Source organism: Mobula birostris, chromosome 3 (genome assembly GCF_030028105.1).
Source record: "Mobula birostris isolate sMobBir1 chromosome 3, sMobBir1.hap1, whole genome shotgun sequence".
In the NCBI taxonomy this organism is placed as follows: domain Eukaryota; kingdom Metazoa; phylum Chordata; class Chondrichthyes; order Myliobatiformes; family Myliobatidae; genus Mobula; species Mobula birostris.
In genome coordinates, this window is record NC_092372.1 from 178,590,931 (window position 1) to 178,615,292 (window position 24,362).

General features: G+C 39.8%; 1 protein-coding gene across 4 annotated transcripts in view; it reads left to right on the top strand.

Annotated features, from left to right (window-relative positions):
* Positions 1-24,362, top strand: part of LOC140195451 (protein DBF4 homolog A-like) — a 70,706-nt gene that overhangs the window by 27,169 nt on the left and 19,175 nt on the right. For all 4 annotated transcript variants that reach the window (XM_072253759.1, XM_072253758.1, XM_072253756.1 and 1 more), the window contains exons 6-11: positions 1,819-1,888; positions 2,531-2,601; positions 7,771-7,816; positions 9,049-9,094; positions 11,915-12,046; positions 21,221-21,353. In XM_072253759.1, coding sequence (XP_072109860.1) covers positions 1,819-1,888; positions 2,531-2,601; positions 7,771-7,816; positions 9,049-9,094; positions 11,915-12,046; positions 21,221-21,353 — 498 coding nt within the window. The remainder of the gene's footprint in view (positions 1-1,818; positions 1,889-2,530; positions 2,602-7,770; positions 7,817-9,048; positions 9,095-11,914; positions 12,047-21,220; positions 21,354-24,362) is intronic.

A 24,362-nucleotide genomic window follows, 5' to 3' on the forward strand; every position in this document is an offset into this window, starting at 1 on the left:
GATGACTGTACGTTCCAGTATCAATTGTTTGGTGACTATTAAGTATAAAGTATTTGTTCCTACCTGTCTATACCTGCTATGCACCTCCTTTTTTCTCTCAATCAGGGCCTTAATATCTCTTGAAAACCAAGGTTCCCTACACTTGTTTATCTTTTATTCTGACAGGCACGTACAAGCTATGTACTCTAAACATTTTGTTTTTAAAGGCCTCCTTCTTACTAAGTACACCTTTGCCAGAAAACAGTCTGTTCCAATCCACAGTTGCCAGATCATTTCTGATACTATCAAAATTGGCCTTACTCCGAGTTAGAATCTCGACCCGCAGACCAGATCTATCATTATGCACGTTTACTTCAAAACTGATGGTATTGTCACTAGATGCAAAGTGTTCCGCTACACAAACTTCTAACACCTGCCCTATGTCATTCCCTAATAGCAGATCCAGTATCGCATACTCTTTTGTTGAGATTTCTACATACTGATGAAGGAAACTTTCCTGAACACGTTTGACAAAGTCTATCCCATCTAGTCTTTTTACAGTATCGGATTTCTAGTCAATATATGGAAAGTTAAAATCACCTCGTATAACAACCTTATGTTTCCTGCAACTGTCTGTGATCTCTTTACAAATTTGTTCCTCTAAATCACTATAACTGTTGGGTGGTCTGTAATATAGCCCCATTAAAATGGTCATGCCTTTCTTATTTCTCAGTTCCACCCATAACTCCTCACTAGACAAATTTTCAGTCTGTCCTGATGGAGTACTGCTGTGACATTTGTTATCTGTGACATCTGCTTTGTTATTTTTGGTTGAAGGATAAATAGTGACTTTGATATTGGTGAGTGTTCCTGTGCCACTCTTCATTGTGGGGTCTTATATATTTAAAAGTTTAACGTATAATTTATTATCAGAGTACATACATGTCACTACATACAACCCTGAGATTCTTAGCATATCTTTTGAACATTAACTCTAAACAGGATCAATGAGCAAACTTTGAAATGAAAATATGAATAAACGGCAATAAATAACAAGAGCATGAAATAACAAGATAAAGACTCCTTCAAGTGAGACCATCAGTTGTGGGAATACCAGAAATACAGTAGGAGTAGTTATCCCCTTTTGTTCAGGAGCTTGATGGTCGAGGGGTGGTAAGTGTTCTTGAACTTGGTGGTGTGAATCCTGAGGCACCTGAACCTTCTACTTGATGGCAGCAGCGAGAAAAGAGCATGGCCTGGGTGGTGATGATCTTTGATGATAGATGCTGCTTTTCTACGGCAAAGTTTCATGTGGATATTTGCTTGCTAGGTCAATAGGGGATCAGTTCACAGCTTTCTTTGACAGTGTAGCCACAGTAGAGTGTCAAGGTATATATGCTGTCAAGTATATGTAACTGAATTTGAATCCAATATAAAAAATTGTTCTACACTTTTAATTTAAAAATTGCATGAAGATTTTTTTCCATTTTTCTCTTAGTCCAAGCACAGCTAAACATGTGCAGTTTGTTTTTATTTTACAAAACAAAAGTGTCTCTTAAAGTAATTCATTTTACTGTATCATTTGGGGCTAATTAACTTTTTGTTTTCTTGGCATTTCATAGCAGTGGTAATTGGGAATAGATTATAAAAGGAACTACCAGTCTACATATCTAATAAATGTTTATAGAACTGTCCCAGCAACATCTTTGAATATTTGGGTGATATATTTAATTATTAATTTAAAAAATTTAGCATTCACTTGTACTGATGCTGTTTTATAAAATATATTGTTTGGATATTTAAGACTGTCCTAACTCTATTTCTACCCTTCTGCATTAGGAATTTGTCCACGGAAACAGTATCCTGTCAAATGCGGTAGCTTGGGGAGTGCGAATACTCTATGTGGATGGTATCCTTTCACTTTATTTTGTCTTGCATCTATATTTGTATCTCTTTGGCCCTGCAACCCCAAGACACACAAAGCCAAAATGCTCAGTTTTAAAAGCACTGGTCATGCTGCCAGCTCTCTATCCTTGAACTTTGGAATTCTCTCTATAAATGCTTACTACCTTTCAAGTAAATTATTTCCTCCATTTTTAAGATATTCCATGAAACTTGCTACTTAGCAAGCTTTTGATTGTTGCCCAAGTATTTCTTTTTGCAGATTGGAGTAAAATTGTGTTTGATAGTGCTCTCATTAAACATAAAGATTAGCTTTATTTTGTCATATGTACGTCGAAAATGTATTGTTTGTGTCAAATCAAATCAGCAAGGATTATGCTTGATGATCTATAAGTATCACTGCACTTCTGGTGCCAACATAGCTTGCCCACAACTCACTAACCCTAACTGCAGATCTTTTAATTGTGGTGGGAAACCAGAGCACCCAGAGGAAACCCACATGATTATGGGAGAACATACAAGCTCCTTACAGACAGCATTATAATCCCTACGTTAAGAATGCTCCTTAAATCCTGACCTTGGGTATTATCTGTGTAGTTTGACTGTAATTCAAATTTTTAAATTTTCTATAACCTCATCATTATTTTAGATATAAAAGCATATATTGCAAGGAAGAAGGCGGCCTCCATAAACATAGAACCTGAAAGTGTTGTCACAGAGGTAGGTATAGAATATTTTTAGTCTTACATTATTAATGTTAGAATCATCTTTGCTGCATTAAAATTTAAAACCAGATTTAAAAAGCAAGTGGGGCACGTCAGGACTTCCTGCCAATACTGAAATCGTAGAGACAGTTGCTTGGGGAGTTTTAAGTGGCAGATGTAAATTGTGTGGATTTTTTGTGGAGATTGAGATAATTTAGGTTGCTAAGCACTTGGCAAGGGCCAATAAGAAGAAGTTGGGTTTATACAGAACAGCCACGTTGTAGGTGGGCCAGGGTTTGAGTGAGAAGGTTGAAGTTTTGACTCAAGAGGCTTCAGCGAGGAGAAGCCGAGGCAAGTTTGAGATTTCTATCAGGTGTCTCTTTCTTTGTTTATTAGTGTGTAGGTAGAGTAGTATGATTGGATTCCTGGCCAGTAGCGTGTACCTCATGCAAGGTGTGGAGGCTGGTAATCTCTGGATTGCTGTCTGTGCCATGTGCCAGTAAGGGTAAAAATAGGACAATTTGGCAGAGGAATGTATGGTTCACAGATTGATGTAGGAGGCAGAGTTTCATTGGGATATCTTTTGGAGAAGGTAAGACCTGTACAAAAAGGATGGTTTACACAGAAACTCAATGGGGACCATCATTCTTGCAGGGAGGTTTGCTAGAGTTGGAGAGAGGGTAACTTAATTTGGCAGGGGGGTGAGAACTGAAGTGACAGGGCAAAAGACTGGGGAGTGGGTTTAAAGGTAGATACAGCATTTAGAGAGACTGTGGAATAAACAGTTGACAGAGCATAATTGCAATCAATTGGATGGGTTGAAATTTGTCTATTTTAATGTGATGAGCTATTAGGAGCAAGGCGATGAACAGAGCATTAATCAGTGCGTGGAACTGCAGTGTTGTGGCCATTACAGAGGCTTATAATGACTAAAAGAAGTGAGGGAATGCTAATCAGGGATGGCATCACATCTGTAGAAAGGGAGGACATTATGGAGAGAATGGCAACTGAGTCAGACAGGAAGGAGGCAACCACTCGATTAGGAATGTTCTATAGACACTCCCCCACCCATTGCAACAGATACACTGAGGTGGAGATCGGGAGGCAGATTTGGAAAGATATAAAAATAACATGGTTGTTGTCATGGCTGGTTTCAACTTCCCTAATATTGATTGGCCCCTCCTAGTGCAAAAAGTTCAAATGGGGTGAAATTTGTTAGGTTGGTCCAGGAAGGATTCCTGTCACAACATGTACACAGGCCAACTAGAGGGAGCGGCCATGCTCGATCTGGTACAAGGCAATGAAACAAGGTATCAGATCTCGCATTGGGTCAGGATTTCGGAGATGGTGACCTTTACCATGGCAGGGAAATAGGTGGATGGTATGGAAAAGTATTTAATTAGAGGAGGGTGAATTATGGTATTAGTTAGGAACTTGGGAATGGAAATACTTGGAGAAATACTCATGGGAAATGTGGAGATTGTTAAGGGGGCACTTCTATGAGGTTCTGGACAGGTTTGACCCATCAAGGCAGGGAAAATTGGGGTGAAGGAACTAAGTTGACAAGAGGTGTGGAGCATCTAGTCAAGGGGAAGAAAGGAGCATACTGAAGATTTAAGAAGCAAGGATCAGACAGGACTCTTAGAGAGCTACAAGGTAGTCAGGAAAGAGCTTAAGAATGGAATTAAGAGAGCTGACAGGGAGCATAACTCCTTGGAAAGTAGGATTAAGGAAAACCCTAAAGCATTCTACACATATGTGAAGAACAGGAGGATGACTAGAGTGAGCGTAGGATCAGGCAGGGATAAAAGAGCTTGGAGTCAGTGAACTGCAACAACTTCTCTCCAGGCTGTGAGACTACTGAGCTCCCGGCCACCACCTATGAAGCACAAGTAGCATCGTACTGTTTATATTTTACCTTGTGTTGTAAATGCACCTTATGCTAAATGTCAATCTTCTAGACTATGTTTTATTATTTGTTAACTTATTAGTTGTAATATTACTTTATGTGAGTTACATGTACTGTGTTATGCACCTTGGTCCAGAGGAATGTTGCTTCATGTACTGAACTTGAATTTGAGGTAGTGGAGGTCCTTAATGAATACTTTGCTTCGGTATATTCACCAGTTAGAAGGACCTTGATGAATGTGAGCTCAGTGTAGAACAGGCTGATATGCTGGAACAAGTCAATGTTAAGAAGGAGGATGTGCTGGAACTTCTGAAAAACATTAGGATAGATAAGTCCTTGGGGTCAGATAGGATAAACCCCAGATTACTCAGAAAGCGAGGGAAGAGATTGCTGTGCCTTTGATGATGATCTTTGTATCATCAATGGTCACAGGAGTAATGCCAAAAGAATGGAGAGTGACAGATGTTATTTCTTTGTTCAAGCAAGGTAATAGAGCATGGAAATTATGGATCAGTGATTCTTACTCTGGTGGACAAACCAATGGAGAGGATTCTTAGAGATGCAATTTACGAGCATCTGGAGAAGTATAGTTTGATTAGGGATAGTCAGCATGGCTTTGTGAGGCGCAGGTTATGCCTCATAAGCCTAAGTGAATTACATAAGAACAAAAGAAATAGCAAGAGTAGGCCCTCTGGCCCGTCAAGCCTGTGCCACCATTCATTAAGATCATGGCTGATCTGGCTATGGACTGATCTCCACCTATCTGCCTTTTCCCCATAACCCTTAATTCCCCTACTACGCAAAAGGTTAGAGAGTGAGGAAGTGACAAAACAAATTGATGAAGGCTGATCAGTGGATGTGGTGTATATGGATTTTAGTAAGGAGATTGTCAAGATTCCTCATGGGTCATTCAGAAAGTCAGGAGGCATGGGCTCCAGGAAAACTTGGCTCCGTAGATTCAGAATTGGCTGAATCACAGAAGGCTGAGGATGGTAGATGATGGAGCATATTCTGCTTGCAGGCCAGCGATCAGTGGTATTCCACAGGATCTGTTCTGGCACCTGCTCTTTGTGATTTTCATAAATGACTTGGATGAGGAAGTGCAAGTCTGATTTAGTCAGTTTGCAGATGGCACGGCCATTGCTGGCATTGTAGAAGGTTGTTATAACTTACAATGGGACATTGATAGGATTTAGAGATACGCTGAGAAGTGGCAGACAGAGTTCAATCAGAAAAGTGAAGTGATTCACTTTGGAACGTCGAATTTAAAGGCAGAATACAGGGTTAATGGCAGAATTTCTAAAAGTGGAGGAAGGATGGGTCTTGCGTCCATATCTATAAATCCCTCAAAGGTACAGTGCAACATGATAGGGTAGTTAGAAGGAGTATGATATGTTGGTTTTCAACATCTGGGTGTCAACATCTCTGAGGATCTAAACTGGTCCCAACATATCGATGTAGTTATAAAGAAGACAAAACAGCGGCTATACTTTATTATGAGTTTGAAGAGACCTGGCATGTCAACAAATACACTCAAAAACTTCTATATTTGTACCGTGGAGAGCATTCTGACAGGCTGCATCACTGTCTGGTATGGAAGGGCTACTGCACAGGACTGAAAGAAGCTGCGGAAGGTTGTAAATCTAGTTAGCTCCATCTTGGGCACTAACCTACAAAGTACCCAGGACATCTTTAGGGAGCGGTGTCTCCGAAAGGCAGCATCCATTATTAAGGACCTCCAGCACCCAGGTCACGCCCTTTTCACACTATTACCATCAGGTAGGAGGTACAGAAGCCTGAAGACACACACTCAGCGATTCAGGAACAGCTTCTTCCCCTCTGTCATCTGATTCCTAAATGGATATTGAAGCTTTGGACACTACCTTACTTTATTTTAATATACAATATTTCTGTTTTTGCACATTTTTAAAATCTATTCAATATACATAATTGATTTACTTGTTTATTGCTATGTTTTATTTTATCTATTTTTTTCTCTCTGCTAGATTATATGTTGCATTGAACTTCCGCTGCTAAGTTAACAAATTTCACGTCAGATGCCAGTGATAATAATTCTGATTCTGAATTTTATTAGTGGAGAGGAAGGATTGAGTTCAAGTGCTGCATGGTAATGTTGCAGCTCTATAAAAATTTGGTTAGACCACACTTATGTTCAGTTCTGATCACCTCATTATAGGAAATAAATGGAAGCTTTAGGGAGGGTGCAGAGGAGACTTACCAGGATGCTGCCAGAATTAAAGAGGATGTCTTATGAGGATAGTTTGAGTGAGCTATGGCTTTTCGCTTTGTAGAGGAGTATGAGGAGTGACTTAATAGAGCTATACAAGATGATATGAAGCATAAAGTGGACAGGCGGAGACTTTTTCCCCCCAGGCAGAAATGGCTAATACAAGAGTGCATAACTTTTAGGTGTTTGGAGGAATGTATAAGGGGGATGTTAGAGGTAGGTTTTTTAACACAGAGAATGCGTGGAACATCTTGCCATTGGTGGTGGTTGAGGGAGATACTATAGGGATATGTCAGAAGCAGGCACATAGATCAAAGAAAATTAGAGGGCTATGTATGAGGGAAGGGTTAGATTGACCTTAGAGTAGGTTAAAGGATCAGCACACCATTGTAGGCTGAAGGGCCTTTGCTGTATGTGTTCTATGTTCTGTTACTCAGTTCTTGATCATTTCAAAAACAGCCTGCTGAATTTTGAGGTTATGATGTTTAGAACTGCCTTTGATTAATAGATAAAAAATCAAAATTCAAGATCTTATGGATTAGCAGTTTGAATTATATTGGTATAATTCAATCTTTATATTAAACTCAAACATTGAACCCTTTGGATCTCCAAGATGGTGAGCTGTCCTGGGACGAGAATCACACCCATTTGTGACTTAAAAACATCAGCTTTTAAGTGTTTTATGAGTTTAAAGAAATCACAGTGTAGTTTTATGAACCCATATAATGAGTAGGAATCAAATTACACGCTTCGGAGAACAATGGAGGCTTGCTGAAAATCAACAGAGCTGCAAAAAAGATCTACTACAGCTAAATAAAATACTGTTTTTGTAATTAACCAGTTTATTTAATTTTTTTTGCTGGATATATTTATTACAACTGTAGATTAGTAGTGATTGTGTAAGTGGAGGGGACAGTATACCATACTTACCCTTTTAGGTTTACCTCCACAACATATAATGATCGGGATTACTTGATTGTTCTCTGCTTTTGGAGAATAATATTTATCAAACATTTTGTTTTATTTAGGTGAAAAGCAATCGAACTGGCCTGTCTGGTGGTCATAAAACAAAAGGTAGGTTCTGAACATATGAAAATATCTTACGTGCCAATATACACAATTTTATTTTGGGAAGTATAAAGGAGACAAAGAATTGTTGCAGAGGCAAGTTTACAGAATTGAATGAGGGATTCCCAGTAATGGAACTGAAGTAAACAATGCAGAGGAATTGACGGAATATGAAAAACAACTTGGATAAGGACTTCTTAGTTATGAATCAGAAGCAGGAGAAGCACTGTAGCTAAATTTCATTGACCACAATTTTCGATTTCAATGTAGTGTCAAGTATCTTTCTTAAAGTCGTGCACCTAATAAAATGTCTTTCTTTTTAAATTCACCTTCAATAATAATTTATAGAAGTCAAGTGGGCAAGTAATTTTTATGAAAGTATAAATAAATCTTTCATTTACACTTTTCACAAAATAACAGTTATGCAATGTAGTTTGGTAAACATGAGTAAAAGTGGCAAAGTAACATTATATTTACTCTTTATTTAACTGCGCTTGTGGCACCACTCCTGTATAGTACATGATGTTCAGTGGCAGAGGTTGTATATTCATAAAATAATAACATTAGGTACGCTGATTCATTGACCACTTGGGCAAGATTTAATCTGTGCAAGGTCTGTTTTTTTTATCTGTGGAATTCTGCTTTATCTTATTCTAACAAATTGACCTTTTCCTCTTTTGACATTGCATATAACCATATTATGGATGATGTATTTCAGTAGCATTTGTTAGTTATCTTTTCCACTTAGTTTTCCCACATTAACTCCTAATGTTTATCATTAAGTGAAACATGTTTTGGGGATAGGTTCTGAAAAATATTTAAGAACTTTTATATTTATAGCTTAACATGTAACTTAGTGTAATTAAAGTCAATTGATATAGAGCAATTCTCATCTAAGTTCAGCACCGTCATAGAAGAGTCACTGATATTAAAACAGTTTAGTAACTTTGTGGTTAGAATATTGAATCAGCAATTTCTGTTATACATTTTTGGTAGATTTTGTAATGTTAACCTCTTTATATGTCTTCAGTGCAATGCTTCTTAACTGATTTACAAATTTGTAGGTTTATATTTAATCCGGTTTATGTAATCAATAAGATTAAGACTATAGTAAGAAATGTAGTAAAAACATGGTACCTGCTTTGTTCTGATATTATTCATTTTGCTGTCAACTTTCAAACTGTTAAAGGAGATTACGTTTTTGGCTTATTTCACTTATTAAAACTTTTAATTATTAGCAGGAAGACTGAAGAAGCCTTTTATCAAAGTTGAAGCCATAAATCGGTAAGCTAAATGTATTTATATTAAATAAATATACTCTCAATGCATTCACTATATTCTCTAAAGCTAAAACATAGCTAATTCTGGAAGATTAAGATGAAAGGAAATGTCAGAAATAAGTGAGGCAGCATCTATGGGGAGTCCAGAACCTGAGGCCACAGTTTAAGAATAAGGGGTAGACCATTTAGAACGGAGTTGAGGAAAAACTTTTTCAGACAGAGGGTTTTGGTTCTGTGGAATGCTCTGCCTCAGAAGGCAGTGAAGGCTAATTCTCTGGATTCTTTCAAGAAAGAGTTAAATAGAGCTCTTAAGGATAGCAGAGTCAAGGGATATGGGGAGAAGACAGGAAAAGGGTACTGATTGTGAATGATCAGCCATGATTACAGTGAATGGCGGTGCTGGCTTGAAGGGCTGAATGGCCTGCGCCTGCATGTATTGTCTATTGAAATCAGGCTAATGTTTCTTTCATCGGATGGTTGGTTCCATAACTCCCCTCCAGCCCCTCTTTGATATATTGTCTATTTGGGTCCGGCACACACAGCCGGTTCCATTTTTCTCTGCAGAGTCACGTCAACAGATTTATCAGCATTGGCTGTTCTGATACCCACACCATTGTGTTATCCTTGGCCGCTTTCTGTTTCTTAATTATTGTTTCTATTTGGCAATAGCATCTGATACACGTATATATTGATGTTACCAAGAGTTTCCTTATAACTCTGCCTGCCTGTTTGTCTGATATCCAATATTGGCTGAGTATATATTTCCTGCTACTAAGTGTGAGGCCATTGTCTTTAGGCCCTGATATAAGCTTTAGTGTCCAGTTACCGATTCCTTTCCTTTCCCTGTCCGTTGTTCTGAAACTGAACTTTTGCAAATTTGGTGTATTATCTTATCCTGAGATGTTCAGACCATGCTTTCACCAATTCCCGCATTTCCATCCTGTGACATTGCCATCCCTTTTCTGCTGATTAAATCTCTGAACTGTTCCAACACAATTTTTCATTGAACTCTGTAAATTTAAAGCCATGCAAGAACCTCCACTGTCCATGACCTAAGTAGTGGACATTTAATTCTAGGTTCTTGCTCATTCCCAGATTTAATTTGTGTACCTATGGAACACAAAATTTTGTAATTCCATCTCTGTATATCTTTACCTCATTCCTTTTCCTCCTTAATGATGTTCTTGAAGAACTTTTTGAAGCATTCTTGTCTCCTCATCCAAATGAAGCTGTATTTCATTGGATCTTAAGCAGATCCCGCCGTACCTGTATTTCATAGGTCTGATCATGTCCTGAATTGTTATGCTTTGATTGCAACATCGGGGTGGTGGTAGTGGTATAGACAGAAACAAAGGAAATGTTTAATAGGTACTTAGGCTGTTAAAAGAACAGATGGAAATGCAGGGATATAGGATGTTCAAGCAGGTGTATAGATTTAAATTGGCATCTATGTCGACATGGACATCGTGGGCTAAAGGTCCCTTTCCTATGCAATACTGTTCTAAGTTCTAAGGATTTTAAAAGTACAAGAGATCATTCAGTTCATCATGCTGACTCTTTTATAAAAAAAAAAACAACTTGATTTGTCTCATTATCTGGAACGTTTTGCCTTTGCAATACATGTTCAGTTTATCTTTGAATGCTTCCAGAGAATTTGCTGCTGCCATCCTTTAAGCAATGCATCCAAAGTCATCATAACTTGCTGGAAGAAAAGAAAATCTTCAATCCCCTGGTTCTTGTAGCAACTATTTCAAATTTATATCCTTTATTTATTGATCCTCCTACAAAAGGAAAACAGAATCTCTGAAAATTCCAGAAGTTTGAACACCTCTGTTTCAAGTTCGAGTTTAATTATCATTCAACCACACATGAATACTCATGAATACAGCCAAACTGAGCAGCATTCTTCTGGGGCCGAGGTGCTACTTACAGTACCGACAGTCATACACAGCATGAGGCACATATAAGGTAGCAAGTAAACATAACTGATACACAAAAAATTATATAGCCCAGGACCCTGAGAGATGCGTCTTGTAAATTGATGGTGCATTGGTGTTCTCGGCAAGAACAAGCAGTTTTCAACAGCCTGCTTTCAAACGTACGTAGGATGCAATCCAGCTTGTCATTCTACTGATTAAATACTGGAGTGCACCACTGAAGGAAGGGGCCAGCCCTTGACCCAGCATGGAAGCCGCACTACATCATCTCCACATCTCCTCTCCTGGACTGCTGTACCAGGAAAGCATGCGGCTTGAGGCCTAGTCCTCGTTACAACTGAGGCCACGCTGCTCCCCCTCTGTCTTGCCTATAAATAAGAGAAACAGACTTACAGCATTTTACATTATCAATGTCCATGGGGTTTTGCAACTACAAGAGGAATATGCAAGACAATCACTCGCTGTTAAACTGCATACTACATTTGTGCATAGACTCCAATGCCTTGCTGTAGCAGGCAGCAACTTGGTCCGCACCAAATCCGGCTCCTCTGCTACCGAGCAACTTGCTGATGGTGTAGACCTGCAGTATTTGAAGTTCTTAATGTCCAGCATTGTCCTGCGATCATTGAAAGACATTTAAAAAAAGACAAAAACACCTTTGGTTGGCCCCTTAGAGGCCATTGCATCTGAACGTGACGCCATCTTACCAGAAGTGTTTAACTTCCACTTAACATTTTTGTTTAAGAAGAAACATTGAATTGCAGCAAGCAACTCATATTTGTATAGTATATAAAAAGATCTTAAAGTTCCAAGATATGTTGTTAGTTGCTTGTGAAAATACAATTTTTTAATTTAAGTAATTTTTATTTAAATGTTGCTCTATCTAGACATTACAGACCTTTATACATACAGCTGGATTGCTACCCAGAGGTTAATTACCACAGCGCAACTCCCTGTAGTCCCTTTGATATTGACAAGAAAAGCAAAGGCATTGATAAGCAAAATAAAGGAAAAGCCAGGTACGTAAATAATTAATTATCATTTGCTGTAAAGATGTGTACAATAGATAATTTCAATGAAAAAATATTTAAAAATTGAAAGTGTCAGAAATCTGACAAATATGCCATTTTGGATTCTGTTAGTGACGGGGTAGGGATGGTTGGCCTTTCAAGGGAAAGTAACAGTAGCAGCCAGACTAGTGACACCACAGCTGGCCCTTGCACAGCAGCATAGGTCGAAGTCTGAGCAGTAGTGATTGGGGACGACACCGAATGCATGAAATGTAGTAGATGAGTTTCGAGGAGATGCATATGAAACTTAGTCTCAGTTAGAAAAGCTATTTAGATCCCTGCATGGTGGTGAGGGAGGAACAAGTGTTGTACCTAATGCAGTTTCAGGGGAAAGTGCTAGGGTGGCAGAGAGTGCTGGGGAGGGGAAGGTATAAGAGGACCAGGAGTCCATGAGGCGGGAGTGGTCTTCGTTGAAGGCAGAAAGGGGTGAGGGAGCAGAATTTATGGCTGGAAGTGAGATTTCATTGTAGCTGGTAAAAGGATGAAGGATGCTGTACTGGATGCAGAGACTGGTGGGCAAAAGGTAAAGACCAGAGGAACAATATAATAAATTTGTTTGCTCCTGCCCAATTTGGGTTTTGCCAGGACTACAGAGGCCCAGATCTTATCAGTTTCTTGACCCAAGAACTAAAGTTTTGACATTACAGGGATATTCAGAATGAAGGTATTGAGAGTTTCTAGTAAAACTGAAGTAGGCAGGCTTGAAGAAGAGAGGACTCTAGTCGTTGAAGTTTTAGCTTGCACAGAACCAAGATGGTGGCGGCTAATAAGCAGAGAAGTGCAATCCCATTAGAATAAATGTAGCTTTGAATCTTACACTCTACCCTGAGTGTCACCCAATCAGACATAATATTTCTTTGGCAGTAAGGTAGGGCTGAAATTCAAGTAATCGAGCTAACTTACAGATCTTAGAAACTTTGAATCTGGGAGAAGTGATTCTCCTAACTACAACTGATTGGGAGCACTACCTTCCATATACAGCATCTATAAAAATATTCACCCCCCCCCCCCCCCCCCGGTTTTCCCATTTATTGTTTTACAACATTGAATCACAGTGGATTTAATATGGCCTGCAGAAGAAGATTCTTTCGTGAGAGCTTTGCATGACTGCCTATAAAAAGTACTCACCCCCCCCTCCCCCCGGAAGTTTTCATGTTTCATTGTTTTATAACGTGGATTTAATTTGGTTGTCTTGGACATTGATCAACAGAAAAAGACTTTTGTGTCAATAGACAATAGGTGCAGGAGTAGGCCATTCGGCCCTTCAAGCCAGCACCGCCATTCACTGTGATCATGGCTGATCATCCACAATCAGTATCCAGTTCCTGCCTTATCCCCATAACCTTTGATTCCGCTATCTTTAAGAGCTCTATCCATCTCTTTCTTGAAAGCATCCGGAGACTTGGCCTCCACAGCCTTCTGGGGCAGAGCATTCCATACATCCACCACTCTCTGGGTGAAAAAGTTTTTCCTCAACTCCATTCTAAATGGCCTACCCCTTATTCTTAAACTGTGGCCTCTGGTTCTGGACTCACCCATCAGTGGGAACATGCTGCCTGCCTCCAATGTGTCCAATCCCTTAATAATCTTATATGTTTCAATAGGATCCCCTCTCAGCCTTCTAAATTCCAGAGTGTACAAGCCCAGTCGCTCCAATCTTTCGACATATGACAGACCCGCCATCGCGGGAATTAACCCTGTGGACCTACGCTGCACTCCCTCAATAGCAGGAATGTCCTTCCTCAGATTTGGAGACCAAAACTGCACAGATTACTTCAGGTGTGGTCAAAGTGGAAACAGATCTCTACAAAGTGATCTAAATTAATGACAAATATAAAACACAAAATAATTGATTGCACAAGTATTCACCCCCCTTTAGGTCAATATTTAGTAGATGCACCTTTGGCAGCAATTATAGCCTTGAGTCTATGTGGATAGGTCTTTATCAACTTTGCACAACTGGACGCTGCAATTTTTCCCTATTCTTCTTTACAAAACTGCTCAAGCTCTGTCGGATTGCATGGGGATTGTGAGTGAACAGCCCTTTTCAAGTTTAGCCACAAGTTCTCAATTGGATTGAGGCCTGGATTCTGACTTGGCCACTCCAGGACATTAACTTTATTGTTTTTAAGCCATTCCTGTGCGGCTTTGGCTTATGCTTGGGGTCACTGTCTTGCTGGAAAACAAATCTTCTCCGAAGTCGCAGTTCTCGAGTAGACTACATGTTTACTCGATGTTATGGTTACTTAATCCTACGTTTTCCTCCAGGATTTCCCCGCATTTTACCCTCCACCTTCACAAGCCTTCCAGGGTCTGCTGCAGTGAAGCTTTCCCACAGCATAATGCAACCACCACCATGCTTCATAGTAGGGATGGTGTGTTTTTGATGATGTACAGTATTTGGCTTATGCCAAACATAGCATTTCGTCTAATGGCCAAAAAGCTCAAATTTGGTTTCATCTGGCTGTAGGACCTTCTTCCAGCTGACTTCAGTCTCCCACATGCCTTCTGGCAAACTCTAGCCAAGATTTCATGTGTTTTTTTCAACATTCGCTTTCTCTTTGCCACGCTCCCATGAAACTGACTGGTGAAGCACCAGGCAACTAGTGTATGCACAGTCTCTCCCATCTCACCACTGAAGCATGTAACTCCTTCAAAGTTGTCATAGGTCTCTCGGTGGCCTCCCTCACTAGTCCTCTTCTTGCACAGTCACTCAGTTTTTGAGGACGGCTTGCTCTAGGCAGATTTCCATTTCTTGATGATTGACTTTAACTATACTCCAAGAACCTGTAGCTCCCCGTAGCTGTTTGCATGTGACAGCGGCCACACCCCGGGCAAATTCTTCGACAAGCCGGCTAAACCAGGTGAGGGTAGCCAACAGGTCTCAAACCCTCAGTGAGATAGGAAGTTGTCTATCCCAGCATATGAAGAGGGACTCTGGCGGATTGAGCAGATGAGACCAATGGAAGGTGCAACAGTCAAGAAGGTGGTCTCTGCAAGTGTCGTGGAATGTGTAGAGCATAACAAGACACAGAAGATGTCCTGGTCATTCACTGCGCCTAGTCCCATCTCCAGCTGTCTCGACTTTTGTCTTGCCGCTGGATCCAGATGAGAATTGGGAAGAAAGAGTGAGGCTGATGCTGCACAACTTTCCCTCACTTAAATCCGCATCAAGTGCTAGTCTCGATACCATTATCCATAATGGTGTGGAGGTCTTCATCGACGTCTACGATGGATGAACAACTCAACGAATATTCAGTGACTTGGAAATTTTCTTGTATCCAACTCCTGACTTGTGCTTTTCAGTAACCTTTTGCGGAGTTGCTTGGAGTGTTCTTTTCTCTTTGTGGTGTAATTTTTGTCAGGACACTGACTCACCAGCAGTTGGACCTTCCAGTTACAGATGCATTTTTACTACAATCAGTTGAAACACCTTGACTACACACGGCAATCTTCATTTAACTAATCATGTAACTTGTAAAACTAATCCGCTGCACCAGTGATTCAGTGTGTCAAATAAAAGGGGGTGAATACTTATGCAATCAATTATTTTGTGTTTTATATTTGTCATTAATTAAGATCACCTTGTAGAGATCTGTTTTCACTTTGACACGAAAGAGTCTTTTTCTGTTGATCAATGTTCAAAACAACCAAATTAAATCCACATGTTATAAAACAATAAAACATGAAAACTTCCAAGGGGGAGGGGGTGAGTACTTTTTTATAGGCAGTCATGCAAAGCTCTCATGACATTTTTAACTTGCATGTTTAGCTACGCCCTCTGGGTTTCAACCTAGAGTGTGACAGGATAAGATCAAAGCACTTACAGTGAAATGCTGCCATCTGCAGTATATAGTAAAGCCTGTTCAGCCTTGGACTGCAGGCAACAACACTTGGCATTCCATGTTTGTCGCACCATTCATGTATGAAGCAATTACCATCTTCAGCAAGAGAGAGTCTTAATTATTCCTTTTTAGTGATGTGACCATCACTAAATCCCATGCTGTCAATATCCAGATTGCTTAGAACAATCACATATTAAAAATGTATTTTTTCATTACATAAACAACAGGAATTCTGTAGATGCTGGAAATTCAAGCAGCACACATCAAAGTTGCTGGTGAACGCAGCAGGCCAGGCAGCATCTCTAGGGAGAGGTACAGTCGACGTTTCAGGCCGAGACCCTTCGTCTAGTCCTGACGAAGGGTCTTGGCCTGAAACGTCGATTGTACCTCTTCCTAGAGATGCTGCCTGGCCTGCTGCGTTCACCAGCAACTTTGATGTGTGTTGCTTTTCATTACATTTCTGATTTGTGCCTTACAGGGTGATGAAAAAGGACTTGGGTTTGTTTTCTCATTGTGTAACTGCCAGTTGCAAATTATAAGTTAAAAGCTAGGAATTGGCTATTATCTGCTGAGCAAACCAACCTGATTCCTTTTAAGTTGTCCTGTAAGGCATTAATGCAGAATGCAATGAAATTACGTTTTTTAATGATTTTTCAACAATGTTGAAAAAAGATTGAAATCCAGGACACAGCAGCATATTTAAGTAACACCCTTTTCAACTCTTAATAAAAATACATGCGTGCGCAACAGGACAAATGAAGTTTAAGCTCTACTTCTGATCAGTTGACCTTCTTAAGTGAGTGATGCAGCAATATTTAGGGCTTAGTGTTGGGAGATCACTTTAATGTCTCTACTGACATTGAATCTCTTTATAACCTGATCACTTACAAGTTAGGAGCAGCAGCAATCCAGTTAGCCCTTGAAATAAGTCCAGCCATTTAATATATTTATGGCTGATCTGATTGTAACCTCATCGTAACATATCTATTCATCCATGGTAGCCTTTTACACTTTTGCGTAACATCTATTCTAAGGCTCTTTTTTTACCTCCCATTTGAGTAAGAATTCAAAAGAGTTGGAGGACCTGTGTTATAAGGAAATATTGATCAGGTTAGGACTTTATTCTTTAGAACATAGAAGACTGCGAGGAGGTTTGTTAGAGGCATACAAAATTATGAGGGGTATAGATAGGGTAAATGCAAGGAGGCTTTTCCACTAGAGGTCTCGGCTTAAGGGTGGAAGGTGAGATGTTTAAGGGGAGCATGAGGGGAAACTTCTTCACACAGAGGGTCATGAGAGTGTGGAATGAGCTGCCAGCACAAGCTGTGCATATGAGCTCGATTTCAATGTTTAAGAGAAGTTGGGATAGGTATGTGGATGGTAGGGGTATGGAGGGCTATGGTTCCAGTGCAGGTCGATGGGAGAAGGCAGTTTAAGTTTCTGGATGGGCCAAAAGGCCTGTTTCTGTGCTGTACTTTTCTATGACTCTATGACTCTTCACCCTCTAACAGAGGGGGGAAAAAAACCTCATCTCAATCTTAAATGGGAATCTCGTATCCTTGAGGAATGATCTAATATTTCTGGATTCTTGCAAAAGGGGAAACATTCACTCTACATGGGCCCCCAAGATTTTTTTAATCAAGTCTCCTCTCACTCTTAAGCACATGCAGACAACAACTTAGTTTGTTCAACTGTTCCCATCTGACAATCTACCCATTCCAGATACTAGTCTGGTAAATCTTGTTCCAACTCCTAGCAATGCATAATATCCTTCCTTAAATGAATACATCATTTCTGAAGGTGATGCACCAGATGTGGACTAACCAATGCCCTTTATAACTGAAACATAACTTCCTTATCTCAATAAAAGTGCACTGGGGCACTATCTTCAAAGCTTTTTCCAATATTTTGTCCCACATGAAGGATATAGTTTCTTCCTACTTGAAACTAGCCCATCTACTATCTTATGATGTTTACAATGTTTGCCACTGTGAAAACTGATGCAATTGGTTTAAATTATCTGCCATGTTCTTCTTTACCGTTATTAATTGCCATTTTCACTCTTCATTTTCCACACTTTAGCCACCATCTACCTTTCAGTGGCCATGTTATTAGGTACACCTGTACACCTGCTCGTTAATGCGAGTATCTAATTACAGACCAGTTAACCTGACCTCAGTGGTTGGGATGATGTTGGAGTCAATTGTTAAGGATGAAGTTATGGAGTACTTGGTGACACAGGAGAAGATAGGACAAAGTCAACATGAATTCCTTAATGGAAAATCTTGCCTGACAAACCTGTTGGAATTCCTTGAGGAGATTACACGTAAGATAGATAAAGGGGATGCAGTTGATGTTGTATATTTAGACTTTCAGAAGGCCTTTGACAAGGTGCCACACATGAGGCTGCTTACCAAGTTAAGACCTCATGGCATTACAGGGAAGTTACTGGCATGGTTAGAGCATTGTCTGATTGGTAGGAGGCAGCAAGTGAGAATAAAAATCCTTTTCTGGTCAGCTGCCAGTGACTAGTGGTGTTCCACGAGGATCGGTATTGGGACCGTTTCTTTTTATGCTGTATGTCAGTGATTTAGCTGATGGGATAGTTGGCTTTGTTGCAGAGTTTGCAGATGATACGAAGATTGGTGGAGGGGCGGGTAGTACTGAGGGAACAGATAGGCTGCAGAAGGACTTAGACAGATTAGGACAATGGGCCAGAAAGTGGCAGATGAAATACAATGTTGGAAAATGCATAGTCATGCACTTTGGTAGTAGAAATAAATGTGCAAACTATTTTCTAAATGGGGAGAAAATCTAAAAATCTGAGCTGTAAAGGGCCTTGAGAGTCCTTGTGCAGAACAAAGACTCCTGTTAACTTGCAGGTAGAGTCAGTGGTGAAGAAGGCAAATGCAATGTTAGCATTCATTTCAAGAGGTCTAGAATACAAGAGCAGGGATGTGATGCTGATGCTTTACAAGGCACTGGTGAGGTCTCATCTTGTGTATTGTGAACAGTTTTGGGCTCCTCATCTAAGAAAAGATGTGCTGGAATTGGATAGGGTTCAGAGGTGGTTCACAAGGATGATTCTGGGAATGAGAGGGTTATCATATAAGAATGTTTGATAGTTCTGGGTCTGTACTGGCTGGAAATTAGAAGGATGAGGGGAGATCTCATTGATACCTTTGAATGTTGAAAGGCCTAGACAGAGTAGATGTGGAAAGGATGTTTCCCATGGTGGGGGAGTATAGGACAAGAGGGCACAGCCTCAGGATAGAGGGGCATCTGTTTAAAACAGAGATGCGGAGGAACTTCTTTAGCCAGAGGTTGGTGAATTTGTGGGATTTATTACCACAGGCAGCTGTGGAGGTCAGGTTGTTGGATGTATTTAAGGCAAAGATTGATAGGTTCTTTATTGGATACGGCATCAAAGGTTACGGGGAGAAGGCTGGGGGGTGGGGCTGAGGAGGGTAAAAAAGGATCAGCCATGATTGAATGGTGTAGCAGACTTAATGGGCCAAATAGCCTAATTCTGCTTATGGCCTTATGGTCAAATCAGCCAATTATGTGGCAGCAACTTAATGCTTAAAAGCATGCATACATGGTCAAGAGGTTCAGTTGTTGTTCAGGCTAAACATCAGAATTGGAAGATGTGCTGTAAGTGATTTTGATCGTGGAATGATTGTTGGTACCAGATGGGGTGGTTTGAGTATCGCAGAAACTGCTGATCTCCTGGGATTTTCACACACAACAGTCTCTGGAGTTCACATATTGTGAAAAACAATAAACATCCATTGAATGGCGGTTCTGTGGGCCAAAACATCTTGTCAATTAGAGAGGTCAGAGGAGAATGCTCAGACTGGTTCAAGCTGACAGGAAGGCGACAGTAACCCAAGTCATCACATGCTACAACAGTGGTGTGCAGAAGACCACCTCTGAATGTAAAACGCATTGAACCTTAAAGTAAATGGGCTATAGTAGCAGAAGACTAGAAACATACGTTTAGTGGCTACTTTATTATATACAGGGGTACCTAATAAAGTGGCCATTGAGTGTATATCTAAAAACTTTTGCTATTTGTTTTGATATTACTTGCCAGTTTATTCTTATCACCATTTATGTATGCCACTGCCAGGCCTTGGCTACACTGTTGACTTTCAATACATTGCAAAAGATCGATCCTTGCTCAATTACAAATGTTTATTTACTTAGAAATACAGTGCGGAAACGGTCCTTTTGGCCCCTCGAGGCACTCCACCCAGCAACCACCTATTTAACCCTAACCCAATCATGGGACAATTTACAATGACCAGTTAACATACCTGGTATGTCTTTAGACTGTGGGAGGAAACCAGAGCATCTGGGGAAAACTTGCACGTTCCACTGGGAGGACGTACAAACTCCTTATAGTGTCGCTGGGATTGATCTCTGAACTTTGGTGCCGTGAGCTGCACTAGCATCATGCCAACTGCTACGCTACCATAGAGCGTGAATAATCTTTCAGCAAAAAAAATCTATGTTTGAGATTGTTTGCCACCATAGAAACTGGAGTAACAATGAAACTGTAGCCTGTTTCACTGTAGGAATTCAATTTTGGTATTAGGGTCCAGATATACAGTAATTAGAAAATTTGTAGCATTATTTTGGGGATAGAGTAAGTATTGAAATAAATTACACACTATATTGTACACTTATGCATGTTTTAATATAAATCATAATTCAAAAATATAATATTAACAATGTTAGAAAGCTAACATAATAGAGAAAAAAGACTCGAATTGCTCAGCTGATCATGCAGTGTTTTCGGATAGTGAAACGGAGTTCCATTTCAGGTCTATTCTGATGAAAGTTTATGAACTCTGATACTCTCTGTGCAGGTGCTAACTGATTTTCTGCTTATTTCTAGCATTTTCTGTTTTCTGTTTTTAATTCAAGCAAAACTCTTGTTACAGTCAGATTCTTTGGGTCTCAGTATATCTAGGCTAGATCATCTTAAGAATAATAAAACCTGCCTTGAAGCGATGAAACTGAACCAAATTAAATAGGATTAAAACTTCAAAGTCTGACAAGACACAGTATGTAAATAAATTAAGTGGAATGATGTGTAACCATGTGACATTGTAGATAAAACCCTACAATGTAATTTCTTGAGACAGGTGGAAAATGTGTAGCATTAAACTAATCTGTGGAAAAATTTTAAAATAGTATATTTTTATTAGAACACATGACACAATTTCTCTCAATCACATTTAGTTCTCTTATTTTCATTGTATACAATCAGAAGTAAAGGCTTCAAAGTGACCTGCAGTGACAGAAATTGCAAAATGGATACAAAAATCATGGAAACTCTAAAAGAGAAGAAAAAGAAAGGTTACTGTGAATGCTGCATGATGAAATATGAAGACTTAAAAATTGTAAGTATTGCAGTATTTTCAAAATATTTTCACAGCACTCCTAAAAATAATTGTCATAAAATGGCATTAGAAGTTTCAGTAGTGACTAATTAATTACTTGGAAAGGGTGAATGGAGAAAGAATAAAATTGTTACGAGTATAACGTTTGTAAATGTTAAAAATATTGTCAATTAAATCTCTGAAAAAGATCTATCATAATAGTAATCGATTGCATATTAATAAAGCACCATACTACTTAGTTTCAAAAATGACATGCGGAGTGCCCCAGAAGTCCATACTAGGGGTAATTGATAAGTTTGTGGCCTAAGGTAGACGGAGATGAGCTATACAGCTCTCGTTACATGCACATGCAGTTCAACTCTTTGAGTGATTATGCAGAAAGTTTGCAGTTTCTCCTAATTGCCTACTTTAGGCCACAAACTTATCAATCACCCCTGCTGTGGGCCACTTTCTGGAGGTCCAAGGCGCCAACTTCTACAAAGAAGCGATCCGTATGCTCCACGACCGCTGGACTAAGTGTGTAAATGTAGGAAAAATAAATGTGCTAGATTTTCTAAAATTGACTCCTTCTACCTTAGGCCACGAACTTATCGATCACCCCTCATACTATGATTAGTTTAAACTTTATTGATACATACTGATGAAGTTATACTATTAAACTCAGTATGAAACCTCAACCCATCAATAAGTAAAACTTCCAATAAAGCAATGAAGAATGCCCTTAGCTGTCATAAATTATAGGTCGTCTTTCTGTACCCAATGCTAAAAAGAAATGAACTTATAACGAGGAAAAGTAACTAGATGAATGCATGAACTTTAATGGTCAAGATCATTAAAAAAAATGCCAAGTTATTTTCCTTTTCAATTTGCATAATCTGGCTTCCATCCTGTTGAAACACAGGATTATACCCTGTCCAGCATTTGGTTAGATCATGGCTACTAGGAGTCTTGATTCAGGATTTGAATCATTTTACCTTATTCTACCTCAATACATTGTTATGATTTGATCTGTTGAACAGTATGTAAGACAAGCCTTTCACTGTATCTTGTTGTCACATGCACCAATAATAAACCAAAAACTACTAAATTGGTAGTTTGCATTGGCTCAGTAGGTTGAAGGGCCTTTTTACTTGTTGTATGTCTCTATCATTCTGCAAGTTCTAAGATTTGTTTAGCGTGGGTGCAGGGGCCATAGATTGCAGTCAAGAATGTTGGACGGCAATAAACCAGCATGCATGGACAAGGAAGGATTTATCATTTTGTTGTTTTTTTTTGACATTGCCAGGAAGAGATACTGATGCCAAATTTTGGTTTAGTTGATTGGCAGAGGGTTACTGCTGAGTATTAGGTACTCCCTGTGCATACATCTTACATAAGCCGCTAGCATGCCCATATGGTACAATACGTGCAATGGAGTACCGCAGTGGATGCTGCGCATTAGAATGGCACTCAAGGCAAAGGCACAAGAGACTGCAGAGTTCCTCCAGCATTTTGTATCTGTTGCTCTGGGTTTCCAATATTGGCAGGATCTCGTGTGTTAAAGTCTACAGCTTTTGGAATCTCGTGTGATACACAAATTGCTGGAGGAACTAAACGGGTCAAGCACCATCCAATGGGGTGGGGAGGGAGGAATTGTCAACATTTCAAGTGGAAAAACTGCATCAGAAATGAGAGTGGAGAGGGGAGTAGCCAGTATGAAGAGGTGAAGAGGAGTGGTAAGACAGAGGCCAGTAGGCAATTCGTGGTCAGAGGCGATGTAAAGAATGCCAATGGAACCAGTTTGCAGAGGGACAGAATTGGGAGACAGAGGCAGATCGATGATAGGTCAAGTCAGTCAAAAGTAAAGCCAGGTGAAGATGGAGAAAGCTAGAAGGGTGATGTGGCTATAGTGCTGAAATTTGATGAGTAGGAAGATGAGAAGTAGGTGTCATTGCTTATTAACTGGACTCTGGAAAAAACATGCACCTGTTTCTCAATCACACTTAATTAACTTGTGCACAAGGAGAACAGCATGGCCCTTGTCACCAAACTGTTTGAACAAAGAAATGCCATTATTATGGAGAAATTGACTAGTTGGATACAGATATTGAACAGTTGGTAAACTTGCGGATATTTAAATTCCTTATTTGCACAATCAGTCACCAATCGCATCATGGTAATACAAGTATTAATAGCCAATAGAACCTGAAGGCTATAGGCCAATAATACTTAAGAATTAGTAAGGTAACTAATGAAAAGTAAATGTCACCCTAGAATCTTTCTTTTGCTTCCTTGTCTTGTCTTGGTATGCCAAATGACTCTAACCCCATGCTGTGCAAAGGGACGCTAAGCTCCTCAAAGACCTCACCAATTGCCTCATTTGCTTGGATTAACTGCACACTACTTCTGGGGTGCCTTCAGGGGGATGTTGTGGCACAGCACGATAGATACGATTAAATATTCCCATTTATGCATGCTACAGCTGAGAATCACATCTGCACCCAAGGTCTGTACGGTTAATAAAGATGTTTTAATGCGATTGAACAATCTATTGTTGCTTAAAATCGATGGAAAGAATGCCAATTGTGGAAGTACTTCTTATCGGACTCCTTGAAGGAAACTTGGCTGCCGGTCCGGGCTACATATGTATTTAAAAAAAATGGGGTTTTCGACTCGTTCTACAGGCAAAAGTACTGTCTCTAGTAAATAAAATCGACAATCTCAGAGCTAGGACAATGTACCAGATGAATGTTAGGACTGTGTACGTCCTCGGCATTACGGAATCCTGGTTAACCCCTTCCATATCATACGCAGAGATTTGAGGTGTATGCCTCAAGATCAATTCCTCTTGGTGCACAAATGTGTCACTGATGTCCTAATTTTGCTCACCAGACATGGAATATCTCGCAATTAAGTGCTGTCTATTTTACGTGCCCCTTGAGATTTCAGTGATCATTTGGGTGGTGGTGTACATTCCACGTCAGACCAGTGTCAGTCAGGCTCTAGATGATCTGAGCAATGTGATCAACA